The following is a 25,068-nucleotide window of genomic DNA, read 5'->3' as shown; positions in this document are numbered from 1 at the left end:
TTTGCTTTCAGTGAGCAAGATAGGAGAATGGAGTCTACAAGATGCAGTCTTCTTTTGCCTTTTATTCTCTTCTTCTTTCTTCACAAACTCAAACCGAGCTTTGGCATGCTTGGTTTTACCACCTCAACTATGAATACCTTTGGAAGGCAGCTCATGGGGTAAGCTAGTACGTGGGTTACCAGAGATTGGGGCGAGCCACTCGCCATGTGTATCTTGCATTCATGGCAAACAACATAGAGATGCTATTTCCAGTAAGGCTTTTCAATGGGCTAAGGAGCCCTTGGAGCTTGTTTCAACAAACTTATGTGAACCCATGAGGACGGAGTCCCTTAAGAAAAGTTTGTATTTTATGCTAATTGTCAATGATTTTAGTAGGATGACATGGGTGTATTAAATATTTCTTGGCCTTGAAGTTCAAAGCATTCTTACATTTTAAGGATTGGTTGATCTTTGAAAGAAGAGAATAGGTTTGGCAGGAAACTCAAGACCTTCTATTCCGACAAGGGAGCTAAGTTTGTCTCCCAAGAGCTAACTCGTGTTTGGTTCCAAAGAATAAAAGAGAATAGGTTTTGGCAAGAAACTCAAGACCTTGTGTTTTGACAAGGAAGGGGAGTTTGTCTCCCAAGAACTAACTTGTGTTTGGTCCCAAAGAAGAAAAGAGACAAGTTTGAGCCAACTTCCAAGAGACAAGTGTTTATGGGATATAGCTTGCAATCCCAAGGATACAGGCTTTATGATCCCGCTTCCAGTAGGTGTACATGAGTTGAGATGTTCGCTTCATGGAGTTTCTAGCTATAGAGGGGGGTGTCGAATATCCCGTTCTTGGAGATCCATGTGACAATTGGGCACTTGCTCCTGTGCCTTCGAAGCCTTTGCCTATTGAGGCTCCACCCTCAGTGGAGGAGTGTAGTGACGGGCTAGGCATGGAGATTGGAACAAACAGTTGTTATGTACAGTGAGAGATAGAGAGAGAGATAGAGGAGAGTCGAGAGTGAGCCCGTTTGTAGGTACAATGACGATAGTGTACCTTTAGGTTTTCAGATAGATATATATGTGTAAGTACAAGTGCTAAGGGTGTGTTCACACCCAAGTACATTTAAAAGGCACGAGGCCTTTATTCCCAATAACCTCCCACCTAAAGGCAATGTGCCCGAAGAGGAGAAAAGAATCAGCTAAGTCTAGGTGTGTACAAAGTTGAAATACATATATCTATCCAACTCCCATCATCTGTCGGCAATGAGCAAACCGCTCTGCTGGAAGGCCCTTCGTGAGAAGGTCTCCAGGGTTATCATCTGTATGCACTTTGACAAGCTCAATGCTCTTGCTGTCAAGTACATCTCTAATGAAGTGGTACTTCACCTGCATGTGCTTTGTCTTTGCATGAATAACAGGATTCCGTGCTAGCATGATAGCACTTTGACTATCACAATGGAGAACATGTAACTCTGAGGTGCCAAGCTCTCCCACCAGACGTGAAAGCCATAAAGCCTCCTTGCATGCCTTAGTGGCAGCCACATACTCTGCCTCTGTAGTAGACAATGCAACACACTTTTGTAGCTTGGAGATCCAAGAGACTGCTCCTCCTGTGAAAGTAAACACATACCCAGAAGTGGACTTCTTGTAGTCCGCATGACCAGCATAGTCTGCATCCGTAAAGCCAACAATGGACGCCTTCTGCTTTCCAAAGCAGATGCACAACTCCTTTGTGCCTTTGAGGTATCTCATAATACCTTTCACTACATTCCAATGCTTCTTGCCAAGGGTTGCCATATATCTGCTAACCACTCCCATTGCAAAGGTAATATCAGGACATGTAGCAACCATAGCATACATCAAACTGCCAACAGCTGAAGCATATGGTATCTTGGCCATTTCAGCCTTTTCATCATCAGATGTAGGGTTGTCCTCTGTACTAAGTTTCACATATGGAGGCAATGGAACCCCAATTGTTTTCTCCCCCTCCATATTAAAACGCTGCAAAACTTTGGAGATATACTCCTGTTGAGATAGATAGAGTAAGCCTTTCGATCTATCTCTGAGTATTCGCATGCTAAGAATGTGATTTGCATCACCAAGATCCTTCATGTCAAAGCTGCTATGAAGACTTTGCTTCAATGAATCCAAGGCATGAGTATCCCTGCCTGCAATTAGCATGTCATCAACATACAAAACCAAGATAATCAGGCTGCCATATGTTGCCTTCTTGGTGTACAAGCAGTGATCCACTTGACTTCTACGAAAGCCTTGGGATTGCATGAATGTATCGAACTTATGATACCATTCTCTTGGTGCTTGTTTCAACCCATACAAACTCCTTTTGAGTTTACATACCATTTTTTCTTTCTCTTGTTCAACAAACCCTTCAGGCTGCTACATATATATGTCTTCATGCAGATCACCATGTAAAAACGCAGTCTTTACATCCATCTGTATGAGCTCCATATCCTCAACTGCAACCAAGCCCAAAATGGTTCTCAATGTAGTCATCTTGACTACAGGAGAGAAAATCTCATCAAAGTCAATTCCATGCTCTTGCTTGTACCCCTTTGCAACCAATCTTGCTTTGTACTTTGGTGAGGAACTAGAAGTGACCTTCATCTTGTAAACCCATTTGCATGGAAGGGTTTTCTGCCCTTTAGGTAATTGCACCAAGTCCGAAGTGTCATTTTTTTCAAGAGATTCCATCTCTGACAGCATGGCTTTATACCATTTCTTGCTTTCCTGTTTGTCCATTGCTTCCTTGAAGCAAGACGGTTCACCATAGTCTGTCAACATGACATAATCAGCCACATTATTTGCTCCAGGAACAAATCTGTCAGGTTGTCTAGTAGCCCTAGACGATCTCCTAACCCAATGGTCATTGTTTGCTGGATGTTTCTGCAAATTTCCATTTTCAGCGTGCTGTCCTGGCATTTCAGCCTGCAAATTAGCTTTAACAGCTTGCTGTCCTGGCTGTTCCTGCCCATGTAATGGCTCATTTTCATGGTCAATAGCTGGCTGATCATTTCTAGCATCGTTTCCTGCATTTACAGGTTCATTTACAGTAGGTATTTGTTGCTATACAACGAGCACATTTTGCTGTCCGAAAGGTACTTCTTTCCCGAATACAACCCTACGGACCTCCTCAGACTTTTCAGGCTGTTTGTGTATGCGATCTTTCTGGAAGATAATGTCATTGTTGCTCCTTTTCTCGAGATCCCATAATCTATACCCCATTTCACCCTCGTCACCATATCCTAGGAAAATACATTTACAGGACTTTGGCTCAAGTTTGCTGCGTTTTTCTTTACGAATGTGCACAAAAGCCTTGTAGCCGAATACTTTCAGATGAGCATATGAAGGTGGCTTGCCCGACCACGCTTCTTGGGGAACTCTTCCCCCCGAAGACCTGTTTGGTGACCGATTAATTAAGTGAATGGCTGTCATAATAGCCTTTGCCTAAAAACCATGGGGTAATGCAGCATGAGAAAACATCATATGGACCTTATCCTGTATGGTCTGATTCATACGCTCTGCAACTTCATTTTGGGGCGGATTATGAGGGGCAGTGAGCTTCCTCTTTATCCCTTTGCTGTCACAAAATGCCTGAAAGGCCTTGGACACATATTCCCTACCATTGTCAAAGCGAAGACACTTAAGTGTCTTATCTATTTTGATTTTCAGCCAATTTCAAGAATTTTTTAAACATGTTAAGCAGTTCATCCTTGCTATGAATAGGATAAACCCATACCTTCCGTGTAGCATTATCGACAAAGGTGACAAAATATTTCTTTCCCCCTAAAGATAATCCTGGCATTTGACATACATCTGAATGTACTAACTCTAGAGGAGAAGATCTCAAAGAAAGAGACTTTTTGTGAGACGTCTGTGCATGTTTGTCATAAATACAATGATCACAATACTCGAAATCAGCATAACAAAGATAAGGCAAGTAACCCAAATGAGAAAGCACTTTGATTCCTGTTTGACTCGTGTCCCAACCGGCCATGCCACAAAGAAACACTTGGTTACTCGGTCACGGCAACAACATGGTCACGCACACTAGATATTTGAAGTGGATACAAAGTATCACTCTTGCAACCTCTGGCAATAACCCTAGATCCCTTACAGATCTTTCATTTTCCATTACCAAAGGTGGTATGAAAACCATCATCATCTAGTTGCCCTGTGCTAATCAAGCTTTTCTTGAGCTGAGCTACATGCTGTACATGCTGAAGTGTAAAGAAGAGCCATGTTGAAACTGTAACTGCACACTGCCAATACCTGTAATCTCATATGTATAGTCGTCCCCAAGATGGATGACATATCGACCCTCTATATAGGCGGAGAACCACTCACGATGAGGAGTGACATGAAAAGAAGCACCTGAATCGAGAATCCAGGTATGCATGTCATCATCTGTATTTGCAAGTAAAGCTTGTGCACCAAAGTGTGAAGAGACAAAGAGTACATCACTCCCACTGTCACTGTCATGAGTGACTACATTCACCTCTTCAATTTTTACACTGCTCTTCTTAGGCTGATTGTCCTTCTTCTCTTCCTTGCTATCATTTGTCTTGTTGCCTTTTCCTTTCTCTTTCTTCCATTTGTAGCAATCACGTTTAAAGTGACCCTTCTTGCCACAATGATGACATTCAATATCTTTGCCACGTGATTTACTGCGTCCCTTGCTATCATATTTACCCTTTTGCTGTGATCTGCCTTTAGTATGCAAAGCACTGGAAGACTTACTGGATGCATTGTTCTGTTGATTCATCTCTTCCATAAGTAGAGCACTCTCTACATCAGCATACAAGAGAATTACATTAGAATTGCTCATAGCAGTCCTGAATGTTTCCCACCTGTTTGGTAAAGTGCAAAGCAAGAGAGTAGCCTTAAATTCCTCATCAATCATGAGCTTCAAGGCAACCAGTTGGCTGAAAATGGAGTTAAACTTACTCAAGTGAGTAGACATTGTTGTACCCTTTTTCATACGCAAATCCATAAGTTTTTTCATACGCAAATCCAATACACTTTGCTTGCAGCACTCTTTTGTGCATACAGCTCTTCCAGTCTAGTCCATATAGCATATGCAGAATCCAAACCTTCAATGTTGAACAGGAAGGCATCAGAAATCGATAGCTCTATGGTTGAGCCTGCAAGCTCATTTAACTCATCCCAATTGTCCTGTTCCATGTCTGCAGGCTTTGCCCCTTTGGTTTTGATCAGCTTTGCGTGCTTCTTTTGCAACAGGATATTGTAGCACTGCTTTTGCCAAACTGCAAAGTTATGTGCGCCTTCAAGCTTCTTTATGTGGATCAGATTACCGCTGTCATTGCTGCCAGCCATGATTTTCAGCCCAAATGTGACAAAAAAACAGCAAATGTAGGCCCAAAACTGTCACCCAAGTGAACAAGGTACAAACAAGTACCAATCAACAATAAATGACCATGCAAAAGCATAGATTTCAAGTCTGTAATTAAATTTTCAAAAGCACCAAACCATGTGCTACAACATTCCACAACTGATTACAGCTGTTCCAAGGGCATATGCATCACATTACATGAGAAATCCCAAAATTTCAGCTGCAATTTCTGTTGTATATGTACCCACAGGCATAAAATTTGACACGAATGGTCAAAAGCCCCAAAATTTTGTGCTCAAAACATCAAGCACACATTTGCATTTTCTTTGTCATGCATAGAACATGCCAATTTTGCCAAAATAGAGAAACTTCAGCAAAACCCCCAAATTGCACGGGGTCCAATGTGCATCAATGTTGAGAAATTGGGTAAATTTCAGCCCAGTTTGTGCATGTACATGAAAAGCCCCAAATGTCGGGGACAAAATGTCACAAATTCCTGCAATTTTTGAGACATATTTGCTTGTCCTGCATCACAATCCCCAAATCCGGGAAAAGCCCCAAATTTTCGGGCCAAGATTGCACAGATTTCAGTGAAATTGACTCATTCAAGAAAAAATGTCACTTGCATTTGAGAATCCAAAAAAAAAAAAATCTGAGGTCTGCACATTCAATGTCTGCAATTTCTGGTTCAGAGAACATTGCAGTGTGTGTCGGGCACAAATTTGGGAAACCCCCAAAGAGAAAATGTTGCATAGATTTGGGCTCTGTGCTTGCTCACGTGAACATCCGGAAGAAGGGAAGTAAATCTTATTGAAATTTTCTGATTTCAATTTAAAGAAAAAACGGGCGTTGACTGCCCGTGGTCCATGCGGCTGCGTGACGTCCGTCACTCATGCAGTCCCCCCCCGTCGCCCGTCACGTGCGAGTCAATCGTGGAGCCCCTCCGTTATGCAACTCCCCCTGTTGTCTGTCTGCAAGTTGACAGTTGCGTGGTCGCCTGTCAGCAAAGCTCGCTGGCGTCGTGGTCCACGCTGGACCCTCGACCAGTTGCCTGCCCGTTATGCTTGCATCTAACACTCCCGTCAGTCCCTGTTGGTCGTCGCCACGTTGGTCAGCTCGTTTCGTCAGCTGCCATTGCCTACTCTGTCCGACTGGCGACTCTCGCCTATTCACGACCTGTCGCACCCCGTCCAACAATCCGTTGACTTGAACTTCGTGAGTCCTGTCGTCCACGATGTCTGCAGCCCAACTTGCAACTCGGACTCTGCCGTTGACTCTTGCAAGACTGATGGAGTGTTGAGCATCTGGGCTCTGATACCAATTTGTAGTGACAGGTTAGGCACGGAGATCGGGACAGACAGTTGTTATGTGTAGTGAGAGACAGAGAGTGAGATAGAGCAGAGTCGAGAGTGAGCCCGTTTGTAGGTACAATGACGATAGTGTACCTTTAGGTTTTTAGATAGATATATATGGGTAAGTACAAGTGCTAAGGGTGTGTTCACACCTGAGCACATTTAAAAGGCACGAGGCCTTTATTCCTAACAAGGAGGAGATTGCTTCACTACTAGATTCACCCATTGAGTCAGCCCTAGTGGATATTCCATAGACCTTGGCAAGATGGAGAGTGGCGAGGGGAGTATCGACCTCCTCCTCATTGGGCTTGAGATACACTACGTGATTTAGGGATTAAGGGAGTCCTTGAGGAGAGGTAGCTACAAGATGGTTTGTGGCGTTCTTGGAGGAACCAAGCACAGTCCACCGAGCTTGTTTGTACTAACTACTATTTGATGACCCGTGTGATGCAGGATAGGGAGCCCACCTCAGTGAAGGAGGCTTTGCAGTCACAACATTCGAAGAAGGCTATGGAGTAGGAGTTGGGTGCTATTGAGCAAAATGACACTCGGGATCTTGTGCGTAGTAGGAAGGTGATTGGTGTTAAATGGGTCTTAAAGACTAAATATCACAATGATGGCACTCTGGATAAGCACAAGGCATGGCTTGTTGCAAAGAGCTTCGCATAGCACCAGCCAGGGGTGAATTTCCATGGTACCTTTGCATCTGCAACTCAGATGACTGCCATTAGAGCCATTCTTACCTTAGCCAGCCATAGGCGTGGCTAGTTTATTAGCTTGATGTGAAGTCTGCCTTCCTAAATGGTGATTTGAAGAAGGAGATCTATGTTGAACAGTCTCTTGGCTTTGCCTCATTTGATGGATAGGTGTGCAAGTTGAAGAAAGCCCTTTATGGCCTTAGATCGGCTTCATGTGCTTGGGGCCATTGGCTGAGAAGGAACAATTACCTGTCAAAAAACAAGGGGAGCTTTAGGATGATGAGTAGATTGTAGCATGACCTCATAAAATCCTCTAGGACCCGCAAAAATTTCCTCCACACATTCTGCTTGCAAAATGGCATGCAGCCACTACTTAATCCATAACAACATGGGAATTCTGTCTGTGAAAAACAAGATAACACGTCTTTCATGAAAAGAGGAAACCAATGTCAAGACATTCTTTGTGTCCACATACATGTCAATAACATCTTCATCAAAGTTCCAAAGATTATTTTGTTTGTGTTCCACATATTCCCCAAGCAAAGAGTTTGCAAGTTCCAGCAAATGTTCCCAATCTAACTCTTGTGATTCCTTTCATCTGAATGATTAGCAGCTTGGGTATAAGATAACATCTGAGGTGCTTGCAAAGACAACCCATTGGATCCATGCATAGGAGCAGTCAACCGGCTCAGAATCAATATGCTGTGTCATTTCTTCTTTATATGGGTAAGTACCCAAAGATGCCACTGCTTGATCAATAAAAGACGTGTCCAGATCTGCCATAGACACTCGCCTGTTGCTGCCCACTGGTCTGGCTGTGAACGTCTGTCCATTGCTGCCCACTGGTCTGGTTATGAATGTCTGTCTGCAGGTGACTCCATCAGCATCAGTCAAATCAAGAACTTTCTCTGCATGTCTCTCTTGCCTGCAGGTCTGCCTAGCTAGGCCTGCACACTGATCTGCATGCCTGTCTAAATTCCTAGATAAGCATGTCTGTTTACAGGACTGCATGCCCCGTTCTTCTGTGGGTCTGAGTCCCAGGGCTACACCTGTACAAAACTCGATTTGCAGAAGATCAGATAACCAAAAGAGTACAAAAGTCATGGCAAAGAAGCATTAGAGATTGCCGTACCCAAGTCCTCCTTGGAAAGGAGATCAGTGTACTGAATAAGATTAAGGTGCCAATGTATAAGACCTTGCAACTTGCTCAGGTGAGTTTGCACCTCAGATGCGGAATCAAAAACAAAAGCATTCCAAGCCGTCCAGTTGTGCCAACAGCCCCTAAAATCGAGCAATGGAAATAGAATCTTCATATGTGGTTGTGCCAGAGAAGGGTATTTGGGCTGACCAAAGACCCAATCAAAGGGGTGCAGTGATGTGCCAACCACATCTTGGTCAGGTTGCCAATGTAGAAGACCTTTCAACTTGTTGAGGTGAGTTTGCACCCCTGATGCGGAATCCAAAACAAAAGCATTCTGAGATGTCCAATTGTGCTAGCAGCCCCAAAAATGGAGGAACGGAAACAGAAACTTCATATGTGGTTGTGCTAGAGAAGGGTATTTGGGCTGACCAAAGACCCAATCAAAGGGGCACAATGATGCACCAATCACATCTTGCCAAATAGTAGATAATAGTGACCAAGTTTTCTGTGCCAAAGGGCACAAACATATATAGTGCAGAGGGTATGAAAGAGAGACCACCAAAGAGTAACCATGTGGGTGTGTGCATCCAAAATAGCCCCACCACCCATACTTTTATGAGTGCAAGCATGGCTCCAAGGGATCCACAAGATACCTACATGTAAAGTGTCCTTTTTCCATAGCATAAAGTGAATGTGCTCAGTAAGAACCCTCAAGGTGGAGGTAATCCAAGGCAAAAGCGGCAAAAAATATGTGAGCATAGGAAGCATAATGGATTGCAACCCACCCCCCCAAACAACCAAAAAGAAAAAAACAATGAACAAGATGAAACTGATGACTGAACTAGGGGGAATCTGATAGTCGATATTAATGAGATGATAACGATGCACAATGATGACATATACGACATGACTAAAGCATGTAACTATAAGGAGTGAAATGGACGCGACCAAAATAGAGCTGGGCACAGTCTTAAGAGAGAGTAAGCAAGGATTATGCTATATTGTTTATAGCAAGGCGTGTGCTGCTTTTGACAAGCAGACCATGAAAATTCTTTATTGCAGGTGAGCAGGCTCAATTATGTGGCATGTCTATATGACTAGGGAAGCTTGCAATCAGTCCTGAAGCTGTGCTGAGAATACAACCAAAGCCCACTCTGTCTTAGTCTTTGATGACAGCCATTTTTTGCTGGTTCAGTTTGCTTGGTAAAAGTTGATGGTGGGGTCAAGTCAGAGCTGCTTGGAGGCTGGATTAGACGTGGTTTTTGTGTGATCATGAAAGCACAAAAAGAGGAAGCAACAGAAGAATGCATTGCTGGTAGAAAAAAAAGAGAGGAGCAGGGTGGGTGGGGGGGGGGGGGGGGATAGAGGCATGGAGTATGAGAAGATGGCGGAAGAATGGGCCACACGAGGTATAGCAGATTTTTGTTTTGATATTTTTTATTCATTTTATTTTCTTTGAGGGGCCCCTGGTGGCCCTGCAAGGGGGGGGTTGTGTTATGGACCTTCACAGGACTTCATGGTAAAACTTGTCATGAGGCACAAAAAGGCATAGTGGAATGGCACACAAGATATATCAATAAGGAATCTTTGTATTCATGATATCGAAAGATACAACATTGAGGCATATCTCAGGACTACACCCTCGTGACGCCACACATATGAGGGTTCACCACTGAGTATAGGGATTCACAGGTAGAGTGGAAACCAAGCTGAGCTCAGAGTCACAACTGCTCCTTATATAGTTTTTGGCTCCTATGCCATGGTATAGCTACAAAGCCCATACCCTTACATTGACTTTCACGGGACTTCATGGTAAAACCTGTCATGAGGCACAAAAAGGCACAGTGAAATGGCACACAAGATATATCAATAAGGAATCTTTGTATTCATGATATTGAAAGATACAACATTGAGGCACATCTCAGGATTACACCCTCGTAATGCCGCACATATGAGGGTTCACCACTGAGTATAGGGAATCACACGTAGAGCGGAAACTAAGCTGAGCTCAGAGTCACTACTACTCCCTATATAGGTGTTTCTGGCTCGTACGGCATGGTATAGCTACAAAGCCCATACCCTTATACTCATCCTCACTGAATGAATTGTTGCCCTCAACAATTAAGGGTGGTTTCTTGACTCGTTCCGGGGTCTTAACACAACTTATACTATCAAGCTGGTCAGTGCCTGTCGATCTAGGACTGACTCCTTAGTGGGGTCTTAACGCAGTCTTTTCTATCAAGCTGGTCAGTATCTGCCCCACTACGAATTGGGGGTCTTAACTGAGCTTATGCTATCAAGCTGGCTAGGGTCTACCCATCTAGACTTAGTTCTTCTATTGTTTTTGCATTGGAGTCCACCCTCGACTCAATTACATTTGAGGAGTGGAGACTTCATAGTCCTAACTTGAGGTGGCTTGGTGCTTATGGCTTTGCATGCCAAGCTTTGTAGGCGCGATCCCAAGCTGTCGCGCTGTTGGGGTCAAGGCGTGGTGGCGCGGTTGTTGCCATGTTGTGCCATGCCTTAAGGAAGGCAGTCCATTGAGTTGCTCCTGGCGCTGAGCCTCTCTTTCTTCGTGCCGTCACCTTGGGCCTTTGGGACTTGGGTCTCTTGGTTCGTTTGCCAAGATGCTTCACCCTCATCGCCAAGTCAAGTACTTGGATTGTTTTCTTTGGCCTCTTTGCAAGATCTTTCTTGCTTGCTTTATACTTAGACAAGCTAGTTAGTTCAACTTGCCTTCTCGCACGAAAGGTGCGGTCTTGTTGCATGGCACCTCTTTGGCTCTTCTTAGTCTCGTTTGGAGTTGAGATTCTTGGCGGGGAATGGACTAAGTCATCACGCTTAGACGGGATTTTGGTTTGCGGAAGTAGAGGTATCCTTGAAGTTCTTGGGGTGAAGCCCATGTGGTGCTTGGTGTATTACGGATCCATAGGATTGGGATAACAACTCCTTGCATTGCTTGCAGCCTGAATGTCGAGATCTCAATCTTTGTTAGCATTGAGTATGGTCCCAACGGGTTCCATAGACCAAAGACATTCGCCTTAAGAGTGAGTTGGAGAGTTCTCCAAGGCTCAACTAGCAAGGTTCCCTTCCATGGCACTAAGTTACCTTGGTTGGAGGATATTGCGAGCACTCCCTCATGCTCTCCCTTCTTTAAGGCTTTGTCCTCTGACTCCTTCCTTTCAAGCTTATTAGGGTTTACCTCTTCGGGCTCAAAGGCATAGCCAATGACTCCATTGCTGAAGTGCACTTGGTTCTTACTTTGATCTAATTTGGTTGGGATGGGATGTGGCATTGGATCAAAAGCTGGGGTTGCTTCATCCTTAGCCATGAGTTGAGTTTGGGGGGTTTTGGAGGCATCTTCATTTTCATCTCTCATCTTGGCTCTATTGGCCTGCCTCCGTTTCTTGGCGTTTGGTTTCGTCGTCTTCTTCGTCTCATTCTCATTCTCTTGCTTCTTTATCTTTTGCTCTTATTTCTCCCTCTTGTTTCCTATCTTTTTTTCTTTGGCCTTCTTGCCTTGATCTATCTTTTCTTGCTCGTCTTGCTCTAGCCTATCTTCTTCCTTTGGCTTCCTGGCTCTCCATATTTGTTTCTTCAACTTGTTTTCTTCATCTTTTTCTTACTTTCTTCTTATTGTTTTCTTCTACTTGTTTTCTCCTATCATGGTATAGCTTTTTTTCTTGTTCTAGCTTTTTCCTAGCTAACTCTACTTGTTCTTCTATCTCTTTTCTTCTCTTTTTCTTGATCTTCTCTATGGCTCCATCTAACAAATCTCAATAAGAATCTCTAACTCTTCAGTGGAAGAAGGAACTTTGTAAGCATCCATTGAATTTTCCTCTTCTTGGTAATGCCATTTCTTTCATTTTCAGCCTATTCTGATGCTTGTTTATGGCAAGTTTCCTCGGCTGCGCTCCAAAAATATGGAGCGCCAAGAGGAACACCAAGGAAAAGGGGTTTCTAGTGCAAGAAAATCTATCTTGTAACATCAATAAGCTTTTATTTTATTCTTTTGAGAACCACAACAAGAAAAATAACAAATCTTCAGGCAGCATCATAGTAGATATCTCCAACGGATATGATAGAATCAACCATAATCTTCAACATCTTCATAGAATCCATCAATAAAACAAGAAACACAAGAGAACACACCACTTTGACACGAAAATTTATGATTGCATGTCCTTTCTACTTGTAGTAGCAACACTCTCCTTGAAACTTCTTCTTATCTCATCCCATATTTTCATGATTCTCTGCTTCAACTATTTTTCTAGCCTATCATCATTGAACTGTGAGGGTTTTGTTGATTCTTGTTGTTGAGGTTGTCAAGGTCGAGGTATTCCAAGATCTAGGCTGAGCTCACCTTCCCCCTCTTCTTCTTTATTCTCTTCTAACTCCTCTCTCTTTTCTTTTTCTTTACTTGTATCATCAACTAAAGTAGAAGTGTTGGTTTCATATAGTAGATGCCCTGCCCCAAGTGCTTTCGTCCTTCCATTCTCATCTTCTAACTCTATCTCTTCATCTACTTTTTCATCGGAGACATTCCGTACATCACAGGAGGGTGTCAACCTTGCCTCACCCTCAATCTCAATGGGTAGAGGTGTTCCAAGATCAAGATCGAGCTCATCCTTCCCCTTTTCTTTTTCTATCACTGGTTCTTCAACCCACTGGGCTGCAACTTGTGGGTACAGTGGTTCATCCCTCTGACATGTCCACCTTGCTTTCTCTTCTTTTCTGTATCCTAACTCCATCATAATACTTTCTATCTTTGAACTCACATCCATTTTCCATCCTTCTCCCTTCACATAATATTCCATCATTTCTTCCTCTTTTGGAACTTCTTTGGTTTGGCATTCTTTAGAATAGGGGTAGTCGGTGTAGAGGTATTCTCCTTCCGGGTGGTAGTCAATGGAAGGGTGTAGTACCCATCTCCTTTAGGAGGGTATTCGTGGTCGAAGTATTGATCCTCAAGGTAGCCTTTTGGGTAGTAGTCGGGGTAGTAGCCGTTGGCTTCTTCTTAGGGGCGAGGTGTTCCAGGATCAGTGTTGAGCTCATCCTCCCTCTTTTCTTCATCTTCATCTTTGTTCGACCATATTTCTTTTCTTCTTTCACTTGTTTCTGCTTCTCTTGGCTCATTGGTTCTTCTTTGGCTGGCTTTGCTCCATTCTTAAGCTCTTAGACTCTTTCAGCCCGTATCTGCTTCAAGTATGGTTCGGCCCTCTCTTTGGCTTCTTCAGATCTAGAGGCAGTCTCCCAATCCTACCTTAGCATGATTTTCTCTTGTAGCTCCGTGTCGAGGTCTCGGGCCGTCTTCACTTGCTATAGTTTGGCTCTCTCTCGCACCATGATCAACTGGTAGTCAACCTCTTCCAGGTCTTTGTCCAACTCTTCAGCCTTCTCTTCAAGATTATCCAGCACATCTGCTCCTTGTTGGGTCTTCATTAGCATCTTGATGGTTTTCTTTGTTTGCTCGATCATTTTGAGCCGTAGCTCTTTCTTCTTGTATGTGATTTTGAGCTAGTGACATAGTTCATCTTGCTCTTCAAAGAAAGTGTCCTCCCACAGCCTCAGCTCTTTCCAAGATATTTTGAATGGAATGCCACGCCTTCCTATCATGCCACGGCTCTCTCTCAACTTTGTTGTCACATTAGGTTCTCTTCCAATTTCTAGCAAAAAACTCGCCCAGTAGGGCATTGCGACCTGGGGCGTCGTGTCGTGTCGTGTCATGTCGTGTCATGTTGGGGTCATGTCACATTGTGTTGTGTAGGGGTTGTGTCATGTCGGGGTCATCACGTCGAGTTGCACGACGTGTTATGGTAGGATCTCCTCCACATTCGTGAGCCTGCTCCCCTTTTTAGCTAGTATACTTTGTGCTAGAGTTGCTCTGATACCAAGTGTTACAGACCTTCACGGGGCTTCACGGTAAAACCTATTATGAGGCACAAAAAGGCATAGTGGAATGGCACACAAGATAGATCAATAAGGAATCTTTGTATTCATGATATCGAAAGATACAACATTGAGACACATCTCACGACTACACCCTCGTGACGCCGCACATGAGGGTTCACCATTGAGTATAGGGAATCACACGTAGAGTGGAAGCCAAGCTGAGCTCAGAGTCACAACTACTCCCTATATGGGTGTTTCTGGCTCCTACGCCATGGTATAGCTACAAAGCCCATATCCTTACCGGGGGGGGGGGGGGGGGGGTGGTGTGCCGAGGGGGTTGTGTGAGTATTTGAGATAGAGAGGAGATAGTAGGGATGAGAGGGAGAGGAGATGGTTTGGCCAAAAGGGAGGAGAGATAGTTTGCAGGGAGGACCATGGTAGAAGATGGGGAGTAAGAAGGAAGAGGAGACTTAGTGGGATGGCAGCAGCAGATTCCCAGTAGGAGGGGAAAGGAAAGCAGATTGAAGATCTCTTCCACTTCTCAAAGTTCTCAGGTCTGGCATCGTAAAGTTTGTAAACAAACCAGGAACTAGAAGCCACCTTAGGGTGAGATATTTTTCTTCTTCCAGGCTCTTTCTTGCATAAATAGTCATGTGATTTGTTTCTCCACTGTTGACAATCAATAGTGGTAGACCTCAAATGTTAATGAAATTTGGTTAGTTATGACTAAATTTTGTGTTTTTGTGTTTAATTGTTTCTTCCAACTACACCTTCTTGTGAAATCTTTCTGTTGTATTGTGTGTTGTACTTGTCATTATAATGTTATTAGTTTATCTTGTTCTGGGGGTGTGTCTGGCATAGATTTCCACGGGTAAGTATTTGAGATGGAGAGGAGATAGCGAGGATGAGAGGGAGAGGAGATGGTCTGGCCAAAAGGGAGAGGAGTTTGTCTGAGTGGAGGGCCATAGTAAAGATGGGGGGGAAGGAGAAAGGGGGGACTTGGTGGGATGGCAGCAGCAGATTACACAGTAGGAGGGGAAAGGAATGCAGATTAAAGAACTATAAGCTACCGTAGGGTGGGATATTTTTCTTCTTCCCGGCTCTTTCCTGCATAAATCGTTGTGTAATTTGTTCCTTCACTGTTGACAATTGATAGTCTAGGCCTCAAACGTTTTTGGTTAGTTATGGCTAAGTTTTGTGTTTTTGTGCTTAATTGTTTCTTCCAACATCATCTCTTTCTTATGAAATTTTTATGTCGTATCGTTTATTGATACTCGTCATTATAATCTTATTAGTTTATCTTGTTCTGGGGATGTCTCTGGTATAGTTTTCCACTGATCTCAGGTTGGAGCTGCTTCCTCATTGTCTTCAATGTTTCTCAGTATTCTGTACCTTGAGCAGATTTGCAGAACCCATTTGATATATCGAGTGGATGGTTGGTCTGGGGACTAGTGGGTATTGTCATTGGTGCTGCTGCTGTTCTGCTTGCTGGAGTCATCACTACAACTTTGAATGGTCAACCCTTGCCTCGAGAGGTTAATATATTCTCAGTGGATATGTTTTCATTCAGATGTTCAGTTGCTTGTTTGTTATCCTTCTACTCCTCAGCCTTTGCAAAGAGGTGTGTAAGTAATGACTGTAATGCATATTTTTACTGATTCATGCAATGGATGACAACATAAATTATTATTGCAATATCAAATTTTTTATCTCACCTAACAGCTGGGATTTTGAAGTACAATTGTTGTCTTTACTTCTGAAACATTCCCGTAAGAAAAGAATCTTCCAAACTAGCAGAAAGCTTTTATATCTTGGAAGTGTTTCATGAAACTTGTATTTCTCTGAAATTCCATGATAGGCAGTCACAGCACCTTTGTTCAGAGACCCCCAAGAACTTTGGCCCTAAGTTACGGCCAAGTGTGAAAAATGGGTCGGTGTACCAAAAACACATCCTTCACTGGCTCTTCAGATTATTGTATGTTTGTACTGGAATGTGAGGGTGACATCACAGGGTTTGGTTTTGAAAACTGCATCAGTTTGAAACTCCCTGTGGTTATTTGCATGTGTCTTGGCAGGAAGCATTGTCACACAGAATGAGACTCTCCACTGGTGACTGAATAGACAACAACCTAATCCTTTGTCAAATGAGATATTGGGAGATGTCTTGTTATGAAAAAGGATCTTAGGAAAAAGCTCAGCAGAATGGGCAATTTCTTTGAAATTTTAGGAAGGTTCATCAGAGATTTAAGGTGCCTAGATGTTTTTGAGCACTTTTGGAGTTGACTCAATGGGTGACCACTTTAGAACAATCCCTTCCCCAGCCTTCAAGATTAATAAAAGAGAGTTAGGTCTTACCCAGAGAAGGCGAAGGGGCTAGCCATTGACTTCTATAGACAACTTTTTCAGCAGGAGATGTTCTTGGCTTGAGCGGTCCATAGCAAGGAGCAGGAAGGATAAAATACCATCTCTGGTGATGGATGAGATGGGATTTTACCTTTTACATCCTTCATGGAGCAAGAGTTACTCTGAGCCTTGTAGTCATAGCATGGGCAGAACTGCCCAAGAGACGATGGGCTCTCCAGGGCATTCTTACTCACTTTTTAGGAGTAGATGAAGGACCCTCTGTTGTAGGCCTTTCAGGAGATGTTTAACTTTGAGCAGATTTTGGGCAGTTTGTTTGCTAGTCTAGTTTGTTTCGTTAGTGGCCTACAAGTCACTGGTGAATATAATAGCAAACTTCACCCCCTTCTTCGAGAAATTATTCATGACACCTTAAGAGGTTCGTCTAGGATTGGAGCATCTTGGATAACATATTCACCTTCTTTGAGGCTATAGAGTCCCAACACAGTGGGCATAGGACTACTCTGTTGGATTTTGAGAAGACCTTTGTTAATTGGGACTTCTTGAAGGGTACCATGGCCCAATTGGGCTTTCCTTAGTGGTGGACTAGTGGTGTCTCCACATTTTACAGGTTGGCTAGGAGTAGGGTGAGGAGGGTGAAAAGGAGCCAAATATTGACTAAAGAAGTTAATGAGATAGGGCTTTCCTTTAGGTCCATAGCTCTTCTCGCTCTTTGTGGAGGTGATGTCCTATTTCCTTCACGTGAGTCATCGGGTTGAGGGGTGTTAACCGCTCGTGAGGATGGAGGTAGAGTTTCTGGACCCAGTGTATGCAGATGGCATTGACTTCATGGTGAGGATGATAAGCTCCTGTTGAAGAGGGTGAGACTGACACTGGAGATTTTATGAACACAACAGGTGCAAAAATTCAACTAGTGGAAGTTAGTAGGTTTTCTTACAAATCCAGACTCCAGCACTAAATTGGGGGCTTCACTTGGGCTTCAGTTGAGGGCACGGGGCAAACAATCATTAGATGCCCTAGGCTCTAGGTGGGACTCAACATCACAACCACCCAATGGTTGTTTCCTGCATAGACTCTATTTGATGTAAGCTGGCCTATTGGAGCATGACTTATTGCTCCCTAGCAAGTTGGGTCAACTAGGTCCTATTAGCAATGACATGCTATATAACTTCTTGCTAGTGCTTCTCTTCATCCTATGTTTCTTAATTATGCCACTTAGTTCAATACTTCTTGTGAGGTCTATGGATTTTGGAGCTAAGATCGCCTAGCAAATCATCATCAAACATTGCTCAAAGGGAGGCTTAGGGATCATTGATCTAGACTACTAGAGACAGGCTATTCTAGGCAAGTTGGTGGTCTGAGGGTTCACTCGAGGTTAAGTAGACTTGGAATGTTCTCCTCCAAGAGGGTTTCCATGAGTGTGGTCCCTGGGTTGGAGGAGATTGGAGACTCTCTCTGAGATAGGTCTTTATTGTGACATTGATCATCCTTCCGAGAGGAAGGTATTAGAGGAAATGTTCCGAGATTATCTATCTTTTGTAGTGTTCTATGAGTTAGGTAGAGCATGTGGAAAATGTATTAGCGCAAAGCTCCCCACTTTATGATTGCGACAGGCTATAGCTTATGGAGTGTATACACATTTTAGTGGGTTGTTTGGGAGGTTAGACTTGCCTACCCTATCAGGGTTTAGAGAGATACTAAAGCCAGCCTATAGATCAAATATATAGGGTGGTCAACACAAACTTATAATAGACATATTATTCAATTCAACAAATGATAACAAAACCTTGAGAGCTAGAGCACTTTTGCACAGTGGACGACACTAGATTGGCCCTCAAGGTGAGCACCCCTTATGGTATTGAAAATGAGCCTTTTTATGAACCACTTGTGGCCCACCCATGCGATCAACTCAGCTCTCAGAGACTGGCACTCTCTTTGCTAATGATTCCTTGCATGCTTGGGACTTCCAAATTCACTCCAATTGCTATGTCCTCAGTTGCTTTCACCAACCTTGACCAACGATGAGCTTTGAATTTGTCTTAATTCAAGCATATAGACAACACGGTTGTCAGGTACGAAAGGTATAATACAGTACAATACAATAAAATATGGTATTAGTTTGTACCTTAAGATTTTATAAAGTATGGTACAATATTAGTACCAAAAAAAAAAACTTGGTTATTTTGCGCTACATATGATAGAACACATGTTTAGAGCTAAAATAGCAATGTAACTTGAGCTAATAGGATGACTATTTGAGCATAACAAGGCAAAGCCTCATGTGCTACGCGCTACAAGTAGACATATGGGAGTGGATGGACAGGGCGGCTCTTCGTTCTTTTGTGTGCACATGAGAGAGAGAGAGAGAGAGAGAGAGAGAGAGAGAGAGAGAGAGAGATGGCGAGGAGCGATGGCGGAACTGGCTGTGACGGGACGTTCTTGCTGCGGCGCTTTTCCCTGCTCGTTCTGCTCGTCTAGGGCAGCGCGTCAACCAGGATTCGGCTCCTGCCCCTCCACGCTGTGTTTTTCGTGTGCTTCTGCAGCCTGTGTTTCGCGCCCCCTGCCGTTGCCCTAATCAGCGCCCGCCTGTGTATCGTGCCCCCTGCCGTCGCCCTGATCTGCGCCAGATCCGCCGCTGGTCGCTGGTGCTGCGCCAGCGAGCAGCGCCCTTCCAAGCTGCCCCCTCGACGCCTGGCCTGTGCCTGCCCCTTTGCCCCCTTCCACGCTGTCCCCTCGACGCCTGGCCTGTGCCTGACCCTTTGACGCCTCGCCTGCCCTGTCGACGTTTGCCCGGAGCAGAGCACTCCGTTTGTGGTCGGCTGCTCTGCATCAGCGTGGAAGCCTGTTGCTGCCGCGTTGAAGCCTCACTGGTGTCTGCCCCGTTCCCGTGCGCCTCGGTTCATCTGCGTGTGTTTGTCCTGCTCTCCACAGGAGCCCCGTTGCAGTCCTGTTGCTGCAGCCGGGTGGTTCTTTGATTTTGCAGGTCTGCGGGACTTGCACAGAGAGAGAAAGAGAGAGAGTGAGGGAGCGAGCGAAAGCGAGAAGACAGCAGTATGGCTGGCCTGGATATGGATTTTCTAGACCGGACGGTGGCAGCCCTTGGCCTTGATTCCGATACAGAGGAGCCGGAGGATATGGTGCCATGCACGGAGGAGCTGCCTCCGGGTTCTGAACTGCCGCCTGCAGGCAAACGCTCCAAGCATACTTCAGACGAGCCAATGGGTCCTCAGGAACGTTCCTATGCGCAGGTTGCCTCTGAACCTGTGGATTCGCAGGAAATTGTCCAGGAGCATTTGCTGGACTTTGCCAATACTCTGCTTGGCGATTATGTCCAGCATAATAATGAAACTTTCTCTGATGCGGCTGCGGATGATGTGCTGGAAGCCACGGTGGACCCAAAATCAGTCTTGCGGTCCTTCTCGGTGTTTTATGACCGCGCAGTTATACTTTTTTTCACCGGCAGGATCCCAGTGCTCTCACATATTCGCCAGTGGATGCACCATTTATTGCAAGGGGAGTGTGTTGAGGAGATCTTCCTTGGACCTCGCGGCTTTTATGAGGTGCTGTTGAAATCGGAATCGCATCGAGCTGAGCTCCTGTCCAGGTTGCCACTATTCTTTGATCGCCGCTTAGTCCATGTGGTACCATGGCGCCCTATGGCTGACTTCCAGCGTCTGCTTCAACGAGAATGCCCGGTGTGGGTGGAAGTGGAAAATTGTCCAGCGGTCTATTGGCCATTGTTGAAGGATGCGATGGCGGTTGTGGGCACAGTGCTGGTTCCCCCAAGCCTCAGGGCTATGAACCGAAACCGTTTATGCATGTTATGGGATACGGCCAGGAAAAGGCCTGCGTGGCTTCGCCTCAATTGTTCTGGCATGCATCCTTTGCATTTTCGCCTGAAATGGGGCAATTTTGCCGGACACTGCTTTTCATGCGGTAAATTAGGGCATTTTATGGCCGAATGCCCGGAACGGCAACCGTCTTCTGAGGAGGCGCAGGTTGTGCAGCCCAAGGATGACATGGTGCTTGATGCCACAACACAAGAGACCCTTCAGCCACCTACTGTCATGGATAAAGGCAAACAACAGGTCCGGGGTTTGGATTCCCCTAGCATTGACTGGATTGAGGCACGACAAAAAAAAGGTAAAAAGTTGGATGCAGGCCTGGCAGATCCTGGGCCTAATGCTTCCCCGGATTCCGTGCGTACGTACACGCGCAGGAAAGACATGGTCACCTCACAGCAGGTTGCGCGTACTATGGCCCCGTCTGCCCCCCGTAATCCGTCTTCAAGGAAAGTCTATTCAGAGGGCCCTAAGGGCCCACCTGCTAAGCTGGCGTTTGATGCAAAAGGTAATGCAAAAGGTAATCCCCGCCCCACTCCCAAGGCAGTGGATTTCCCTTCTACCTCTAAAGCAGGTCGCTCGAATTCGTTTGCAGTATTGACTGACTTTCTGGATGAGGGTGTCCTGGATGCTCTCGCGGAAAAGGTGCAATCGAGGCAACAGGCGCCTCGTTCCTGACTTCCTTTTTTGAAAATATATGATGATTGCCACGTGGAATGTGCGAGGCATTTGCTCTCGCCATAAGCAACATACCATGTGGACTGTCTTGCATGAGAACCAGTGGGATGTATTGTGTGCAGTGGAGCACAAAACACGGTGAGGCAGGAAAAGTTGTGGATTGTCATGGATTCCGTCTGTTTTATGCAGGGACACATGCTAAGCACTATTCGGGCGTGCTGATGATTATCCATGAGAAATACCAGCCTGTTCTTGTTAAAAATGATGTGGAGGGCCGCTTTCTGGTAATCGAAGTCTTATTTGAAGGAGAGATTTTATAGCTGCTGGGACTCTATGCTCCGAATGATCCCGCATCGCGACGGGATCTATGGTCGACTTTGCAGGGCTCCATGTCACTTGGCCGCAGGGGGTTTTTGATGGGAGATTTCAATATGTGTGTTGACTCTTCTCAGTCCACCTCAAGGCATTCGGTAATGGATACGCCGGAAAACCGGGTGTGGAACTCCTTTGCTTTGCACGTACTTGAGCAAGATCTTTGGTCGTGGCTTCACCCTTCTGTTTCAGGTTTTACTTTTCATTCCGCACAATATGCAACCACTTGGTCGCGGTTGGACAGAATGTATATCATGCAGGGGGATGATTTTCTTCCCGAGATGCTGGAGATGGAGGTCTTGCAGCAATATGCGTTGTCGGATCATTTCCCCCTCCAGCTTGAGATGCGGGCACAATCTATTGCACCTTTTATGCAGTTGCTGGATAAGCTCCCTTTACGCTTCAACCCCTCTTATTTGAAGCATCCAATTTTTCAAGGTTATATGCAGCAATTGATCGAGAGGTTCTTATTGGACTTCGCCTCTGAGGGCTTGGCTTCATTTGCACGCCTGCTCTCTAATGTGCAGCGGGTTGCTCGGCAGTATGGGATTCATAATGCCTCTCTTTGTCGCCGACGTCGACATGCAGCAGAGGACTTATTGGCCTTGGTCCGTTCCTTGCTCCTGGACTCTCCAGATGATGATTTTCTGCTGTCACTGGAGCGGCGTTTGGCCCATCTTATTCAAGTATTTAGCTTGAAATCTTATCAGCAGGCGAAGCTGCATAACTTGACTGACACATTGCAAGATAGTGCCTGCCAGTCTCATAAGTTCTTTCGCCCTTGCATGCTACTTCGGCTCGCGAAAATATGACTCGACTCCAAGATTCGGAAGGTCGCATGGTCACTGATCCGCAGACCATTATCAATATGTGCAGAAATTATTTTATGGATCTTTTTGGTTCTTCTTCCCTGCCTTCTAGCCAAGTTACGCATGCCCGCTCGGTCTTCTATCATCTGGTCCGCCAGCAGGTTCCATCTGATATGCAAGCCACTTTGGAGGCGGATATTTGCGAAGAGGAGGTTATGGATGTTTTGTTGCACCTGTCTAAGGATAAAAGTCCTGGTTGGGATGGTCTCACTAATGAATTTTTTGAGCACTCGGCCACGTAGTTGGTAAAGCCATTGGTGGTCATGTTTCAGCAGGTTTGGGAAACAGGGGTCATGCCTTCTTCTTGGAAAGACGGCCTTATCAAACTGATTCCCAAGGTCCCTTCGCCGTCAAAGCTGCAACACTGGAGACCAATTTCGTTGATGGGCGCGATGTATAAAATCTTCTCCAAAGTGCTGGCAAATCGGCTCCACAAGCACCTTCCAGCTATTGTGCACCCTCTCCAATATGGTTTCATTAAGGGCCGCAACATTTTGCATAATATCTTAAATGTGCAAATGGCTATTGACTATGCGCGGCACTCCAATCAGCAAGTGGTCTTGATTCAATTGGACCTGGAAAAGGCGTTTGACTGTGTGGACTGGTCTTTCCTTGCAGATCTCATGTCTGCTATGGGCTTTGGTATCTGGATGTCCTGATTGATCTACACCATTAGTACTGAGGCTTCTTCAAGAGTTATGCTTAATGGTGGGGTTACAGAGCCATTTGTCCTTGCACGCTCAGTCCGACAGGGTTGCCCTTTGAGTCCTCTCTTCTTTGCCTTGGCGACTCACCCGGTCCTTTCAATGTTATCCTCCATGGCGGCTTCTGCCCAGCTGGCAGGGTTGTCTCTTCCTTTGGGGCAGCACTTCATTAGCCAATCTTTGGCTGATGACTCCTTTATGATTTTGCAGGCGGACAGGGACAACATTCGCAAGGCATTGGATGTTTGGACGCTCTTTGGTCAAGCCTCTGGTCTTCGCATCAATGCCTTTAAGTTAGCCATTCTCAGTTGCACGGAGCTTGATTTACAGTCATTAGGTTGGCAGGGCCAGGTGGTTTCCCGTGGCTCCATTGTCAGGCATCTTGGATATCCATTGGGGGTGGATGTACGGCCAAAGGACCTGCTGGAGTGGATTTCACAAAAACTGGCCGCGAAGTTTATGTATTGGAAGTCTCAAGCCTGGCCGTTCCATGTCCGCCTCAAAGTGGCTCAGACAATTATGCTACCAATGCTGACGTATTTCCTGCCATTACTGCCATGGACGCCCACTACTTTGGAGGCTCTCACTCATCCCATTCGTTTCATGCTATGAAAGAAAGATTCACTGCAGGCAGGCATTTCCTGGATTTCATGGTCACATGCATGTACTCCTAAGCGCATGGGTGGTGGAGCTAGTTTGGACGCGGAAACTCATATGCTGGCTCTTCGTTGGTCTCTTTTTCGTGCCATGTGTGTGGATCATCACCCGTGGACCATCATAGCCCGTTATTTTCTTGAGGACAGCGGGCTCCGCCAGGGTAACACACGGCTTCGGGCCTCATGGTGGCATGTCCTTAATGCTGACTGTCGATTTTCTAGTCCCTGTTCCTCTTTGTTACTGCACTTGGTCGGCTCTTGGAAAGTGGTACTCCAAAAGGCCCGTTGGCATCCTGTAGGGGACCGCTTGCAGACTAATTCTTTTCAGCTGGAATTGTTTGCAGTATCCAGATTACTTTCATGGGAAGATAAACATCAGCTCAGACCAAGATTTAACCGCATGGCCCGTTTGGGTGTGACTTCGATTGTGGATGCTACCCTTGCTACTCGCAATGTCCTCGCATCGTTTCGGACTGCTAGGAGACTTTTCAGGATCCCGCGCGGATACTGTGATTTATGGGGGAAGCTTTCGTCGGAACTTCAGGGTAGGCAACCCTTTCCTGCCCTGGCTATGGATCGCCCTTGGCAGGACTGGGACCTTGCAGGCCGGTTGAGTCTGGAAAAGGCCTCTACTAATCAGGTGTATCATCTTCTCATTAAAGATCACCAATGATTGGGTGTGAAAGCTAATACTATTTGGGGCTTGCGGAAATCACTGTCATGGTGGCAAGCAACGCTGATGGAGGGATGGCAGAATAAGGCAACTTTCAAATGCAAGGTCTTTCTGTGGCGGGTAATGATTGGTGGTCTTCCTCTTGCCTCGACCCTTTCCAAGCGTCGAATCTCGAATGGCAATTGTTTCTTCTGCACCACTACGGCGGAATCGGCCCGACATCGTTTTCTTTCTTGCCCGCTCGCCAAGAATATCTGGTCACTCTTGTCGCAAATCTGGCGCGCAGTGGTGGGGTCCTCACTGACTCCTTTCGATTGGGTTTTTGTACGCCCAAAGTATCCCACAACGCCACCGTTACATATGAAGATCTTATTTCACTTTTTCAGATACTGGGGATGCTAGCACATTTGGACCACCCGAAATGCTTTTCTCTTTGATTCGGCCTCTAATGTACCGCGACATATTGCAAGGTTTAAAGGGCTCTTG

General features: G+C 45.2%; 1 protein-coding gene across 6 annotated transcripts in view; it reads left to right on the top strand.

Annotated features, from left to right (window-relative positions):
• LOC148015699 (CAAX amino terminal protease family protein) overlaps window positions 1–25,068 on the top strand; it is a 118,742-nt gene that overhangs the window by 54,299 nt on the left and 39,375 nt on the right. For all 6 annotated transcript variants that reach the window (XR_015688472.1, XM_087666022.1, XM_087666023.1 and 3 more), the window contains one exon: window positions 15,829–15,962. Coding sequence is in view for 5 of the 6 variants with exons in the window: in XM_087666022.1 (XP_087522148.1) it covers window positions 15,829–15,962 (134 nt within the window). In the remaining variant the exon portion in view is untranslated. The remainder of the gene's footprint in view (window positions 1–15,828; window positions 15,963–25,068) is intronic.

The sequence above is a fragment of the Lygodium microphyllum genome, chromosome 24 (assembly GCF_053477565.2).
Source record: "Lygodium microphyllum isolate KBCC chromosome 24, Lygodium_microphyllum_v1.1.10, whole genome shotgun sequence".
Classification (NCBI taxonomy): Eukaryota; Viridiplantae; Streptophyta; class Polypodiopsida; order Schizaeales; family Lygodiaceae; genus Lygodium; species Lygodium microphyllum.
This window is presented reverse-complemented; position numbering and strand designations above follow the sequence as displayed.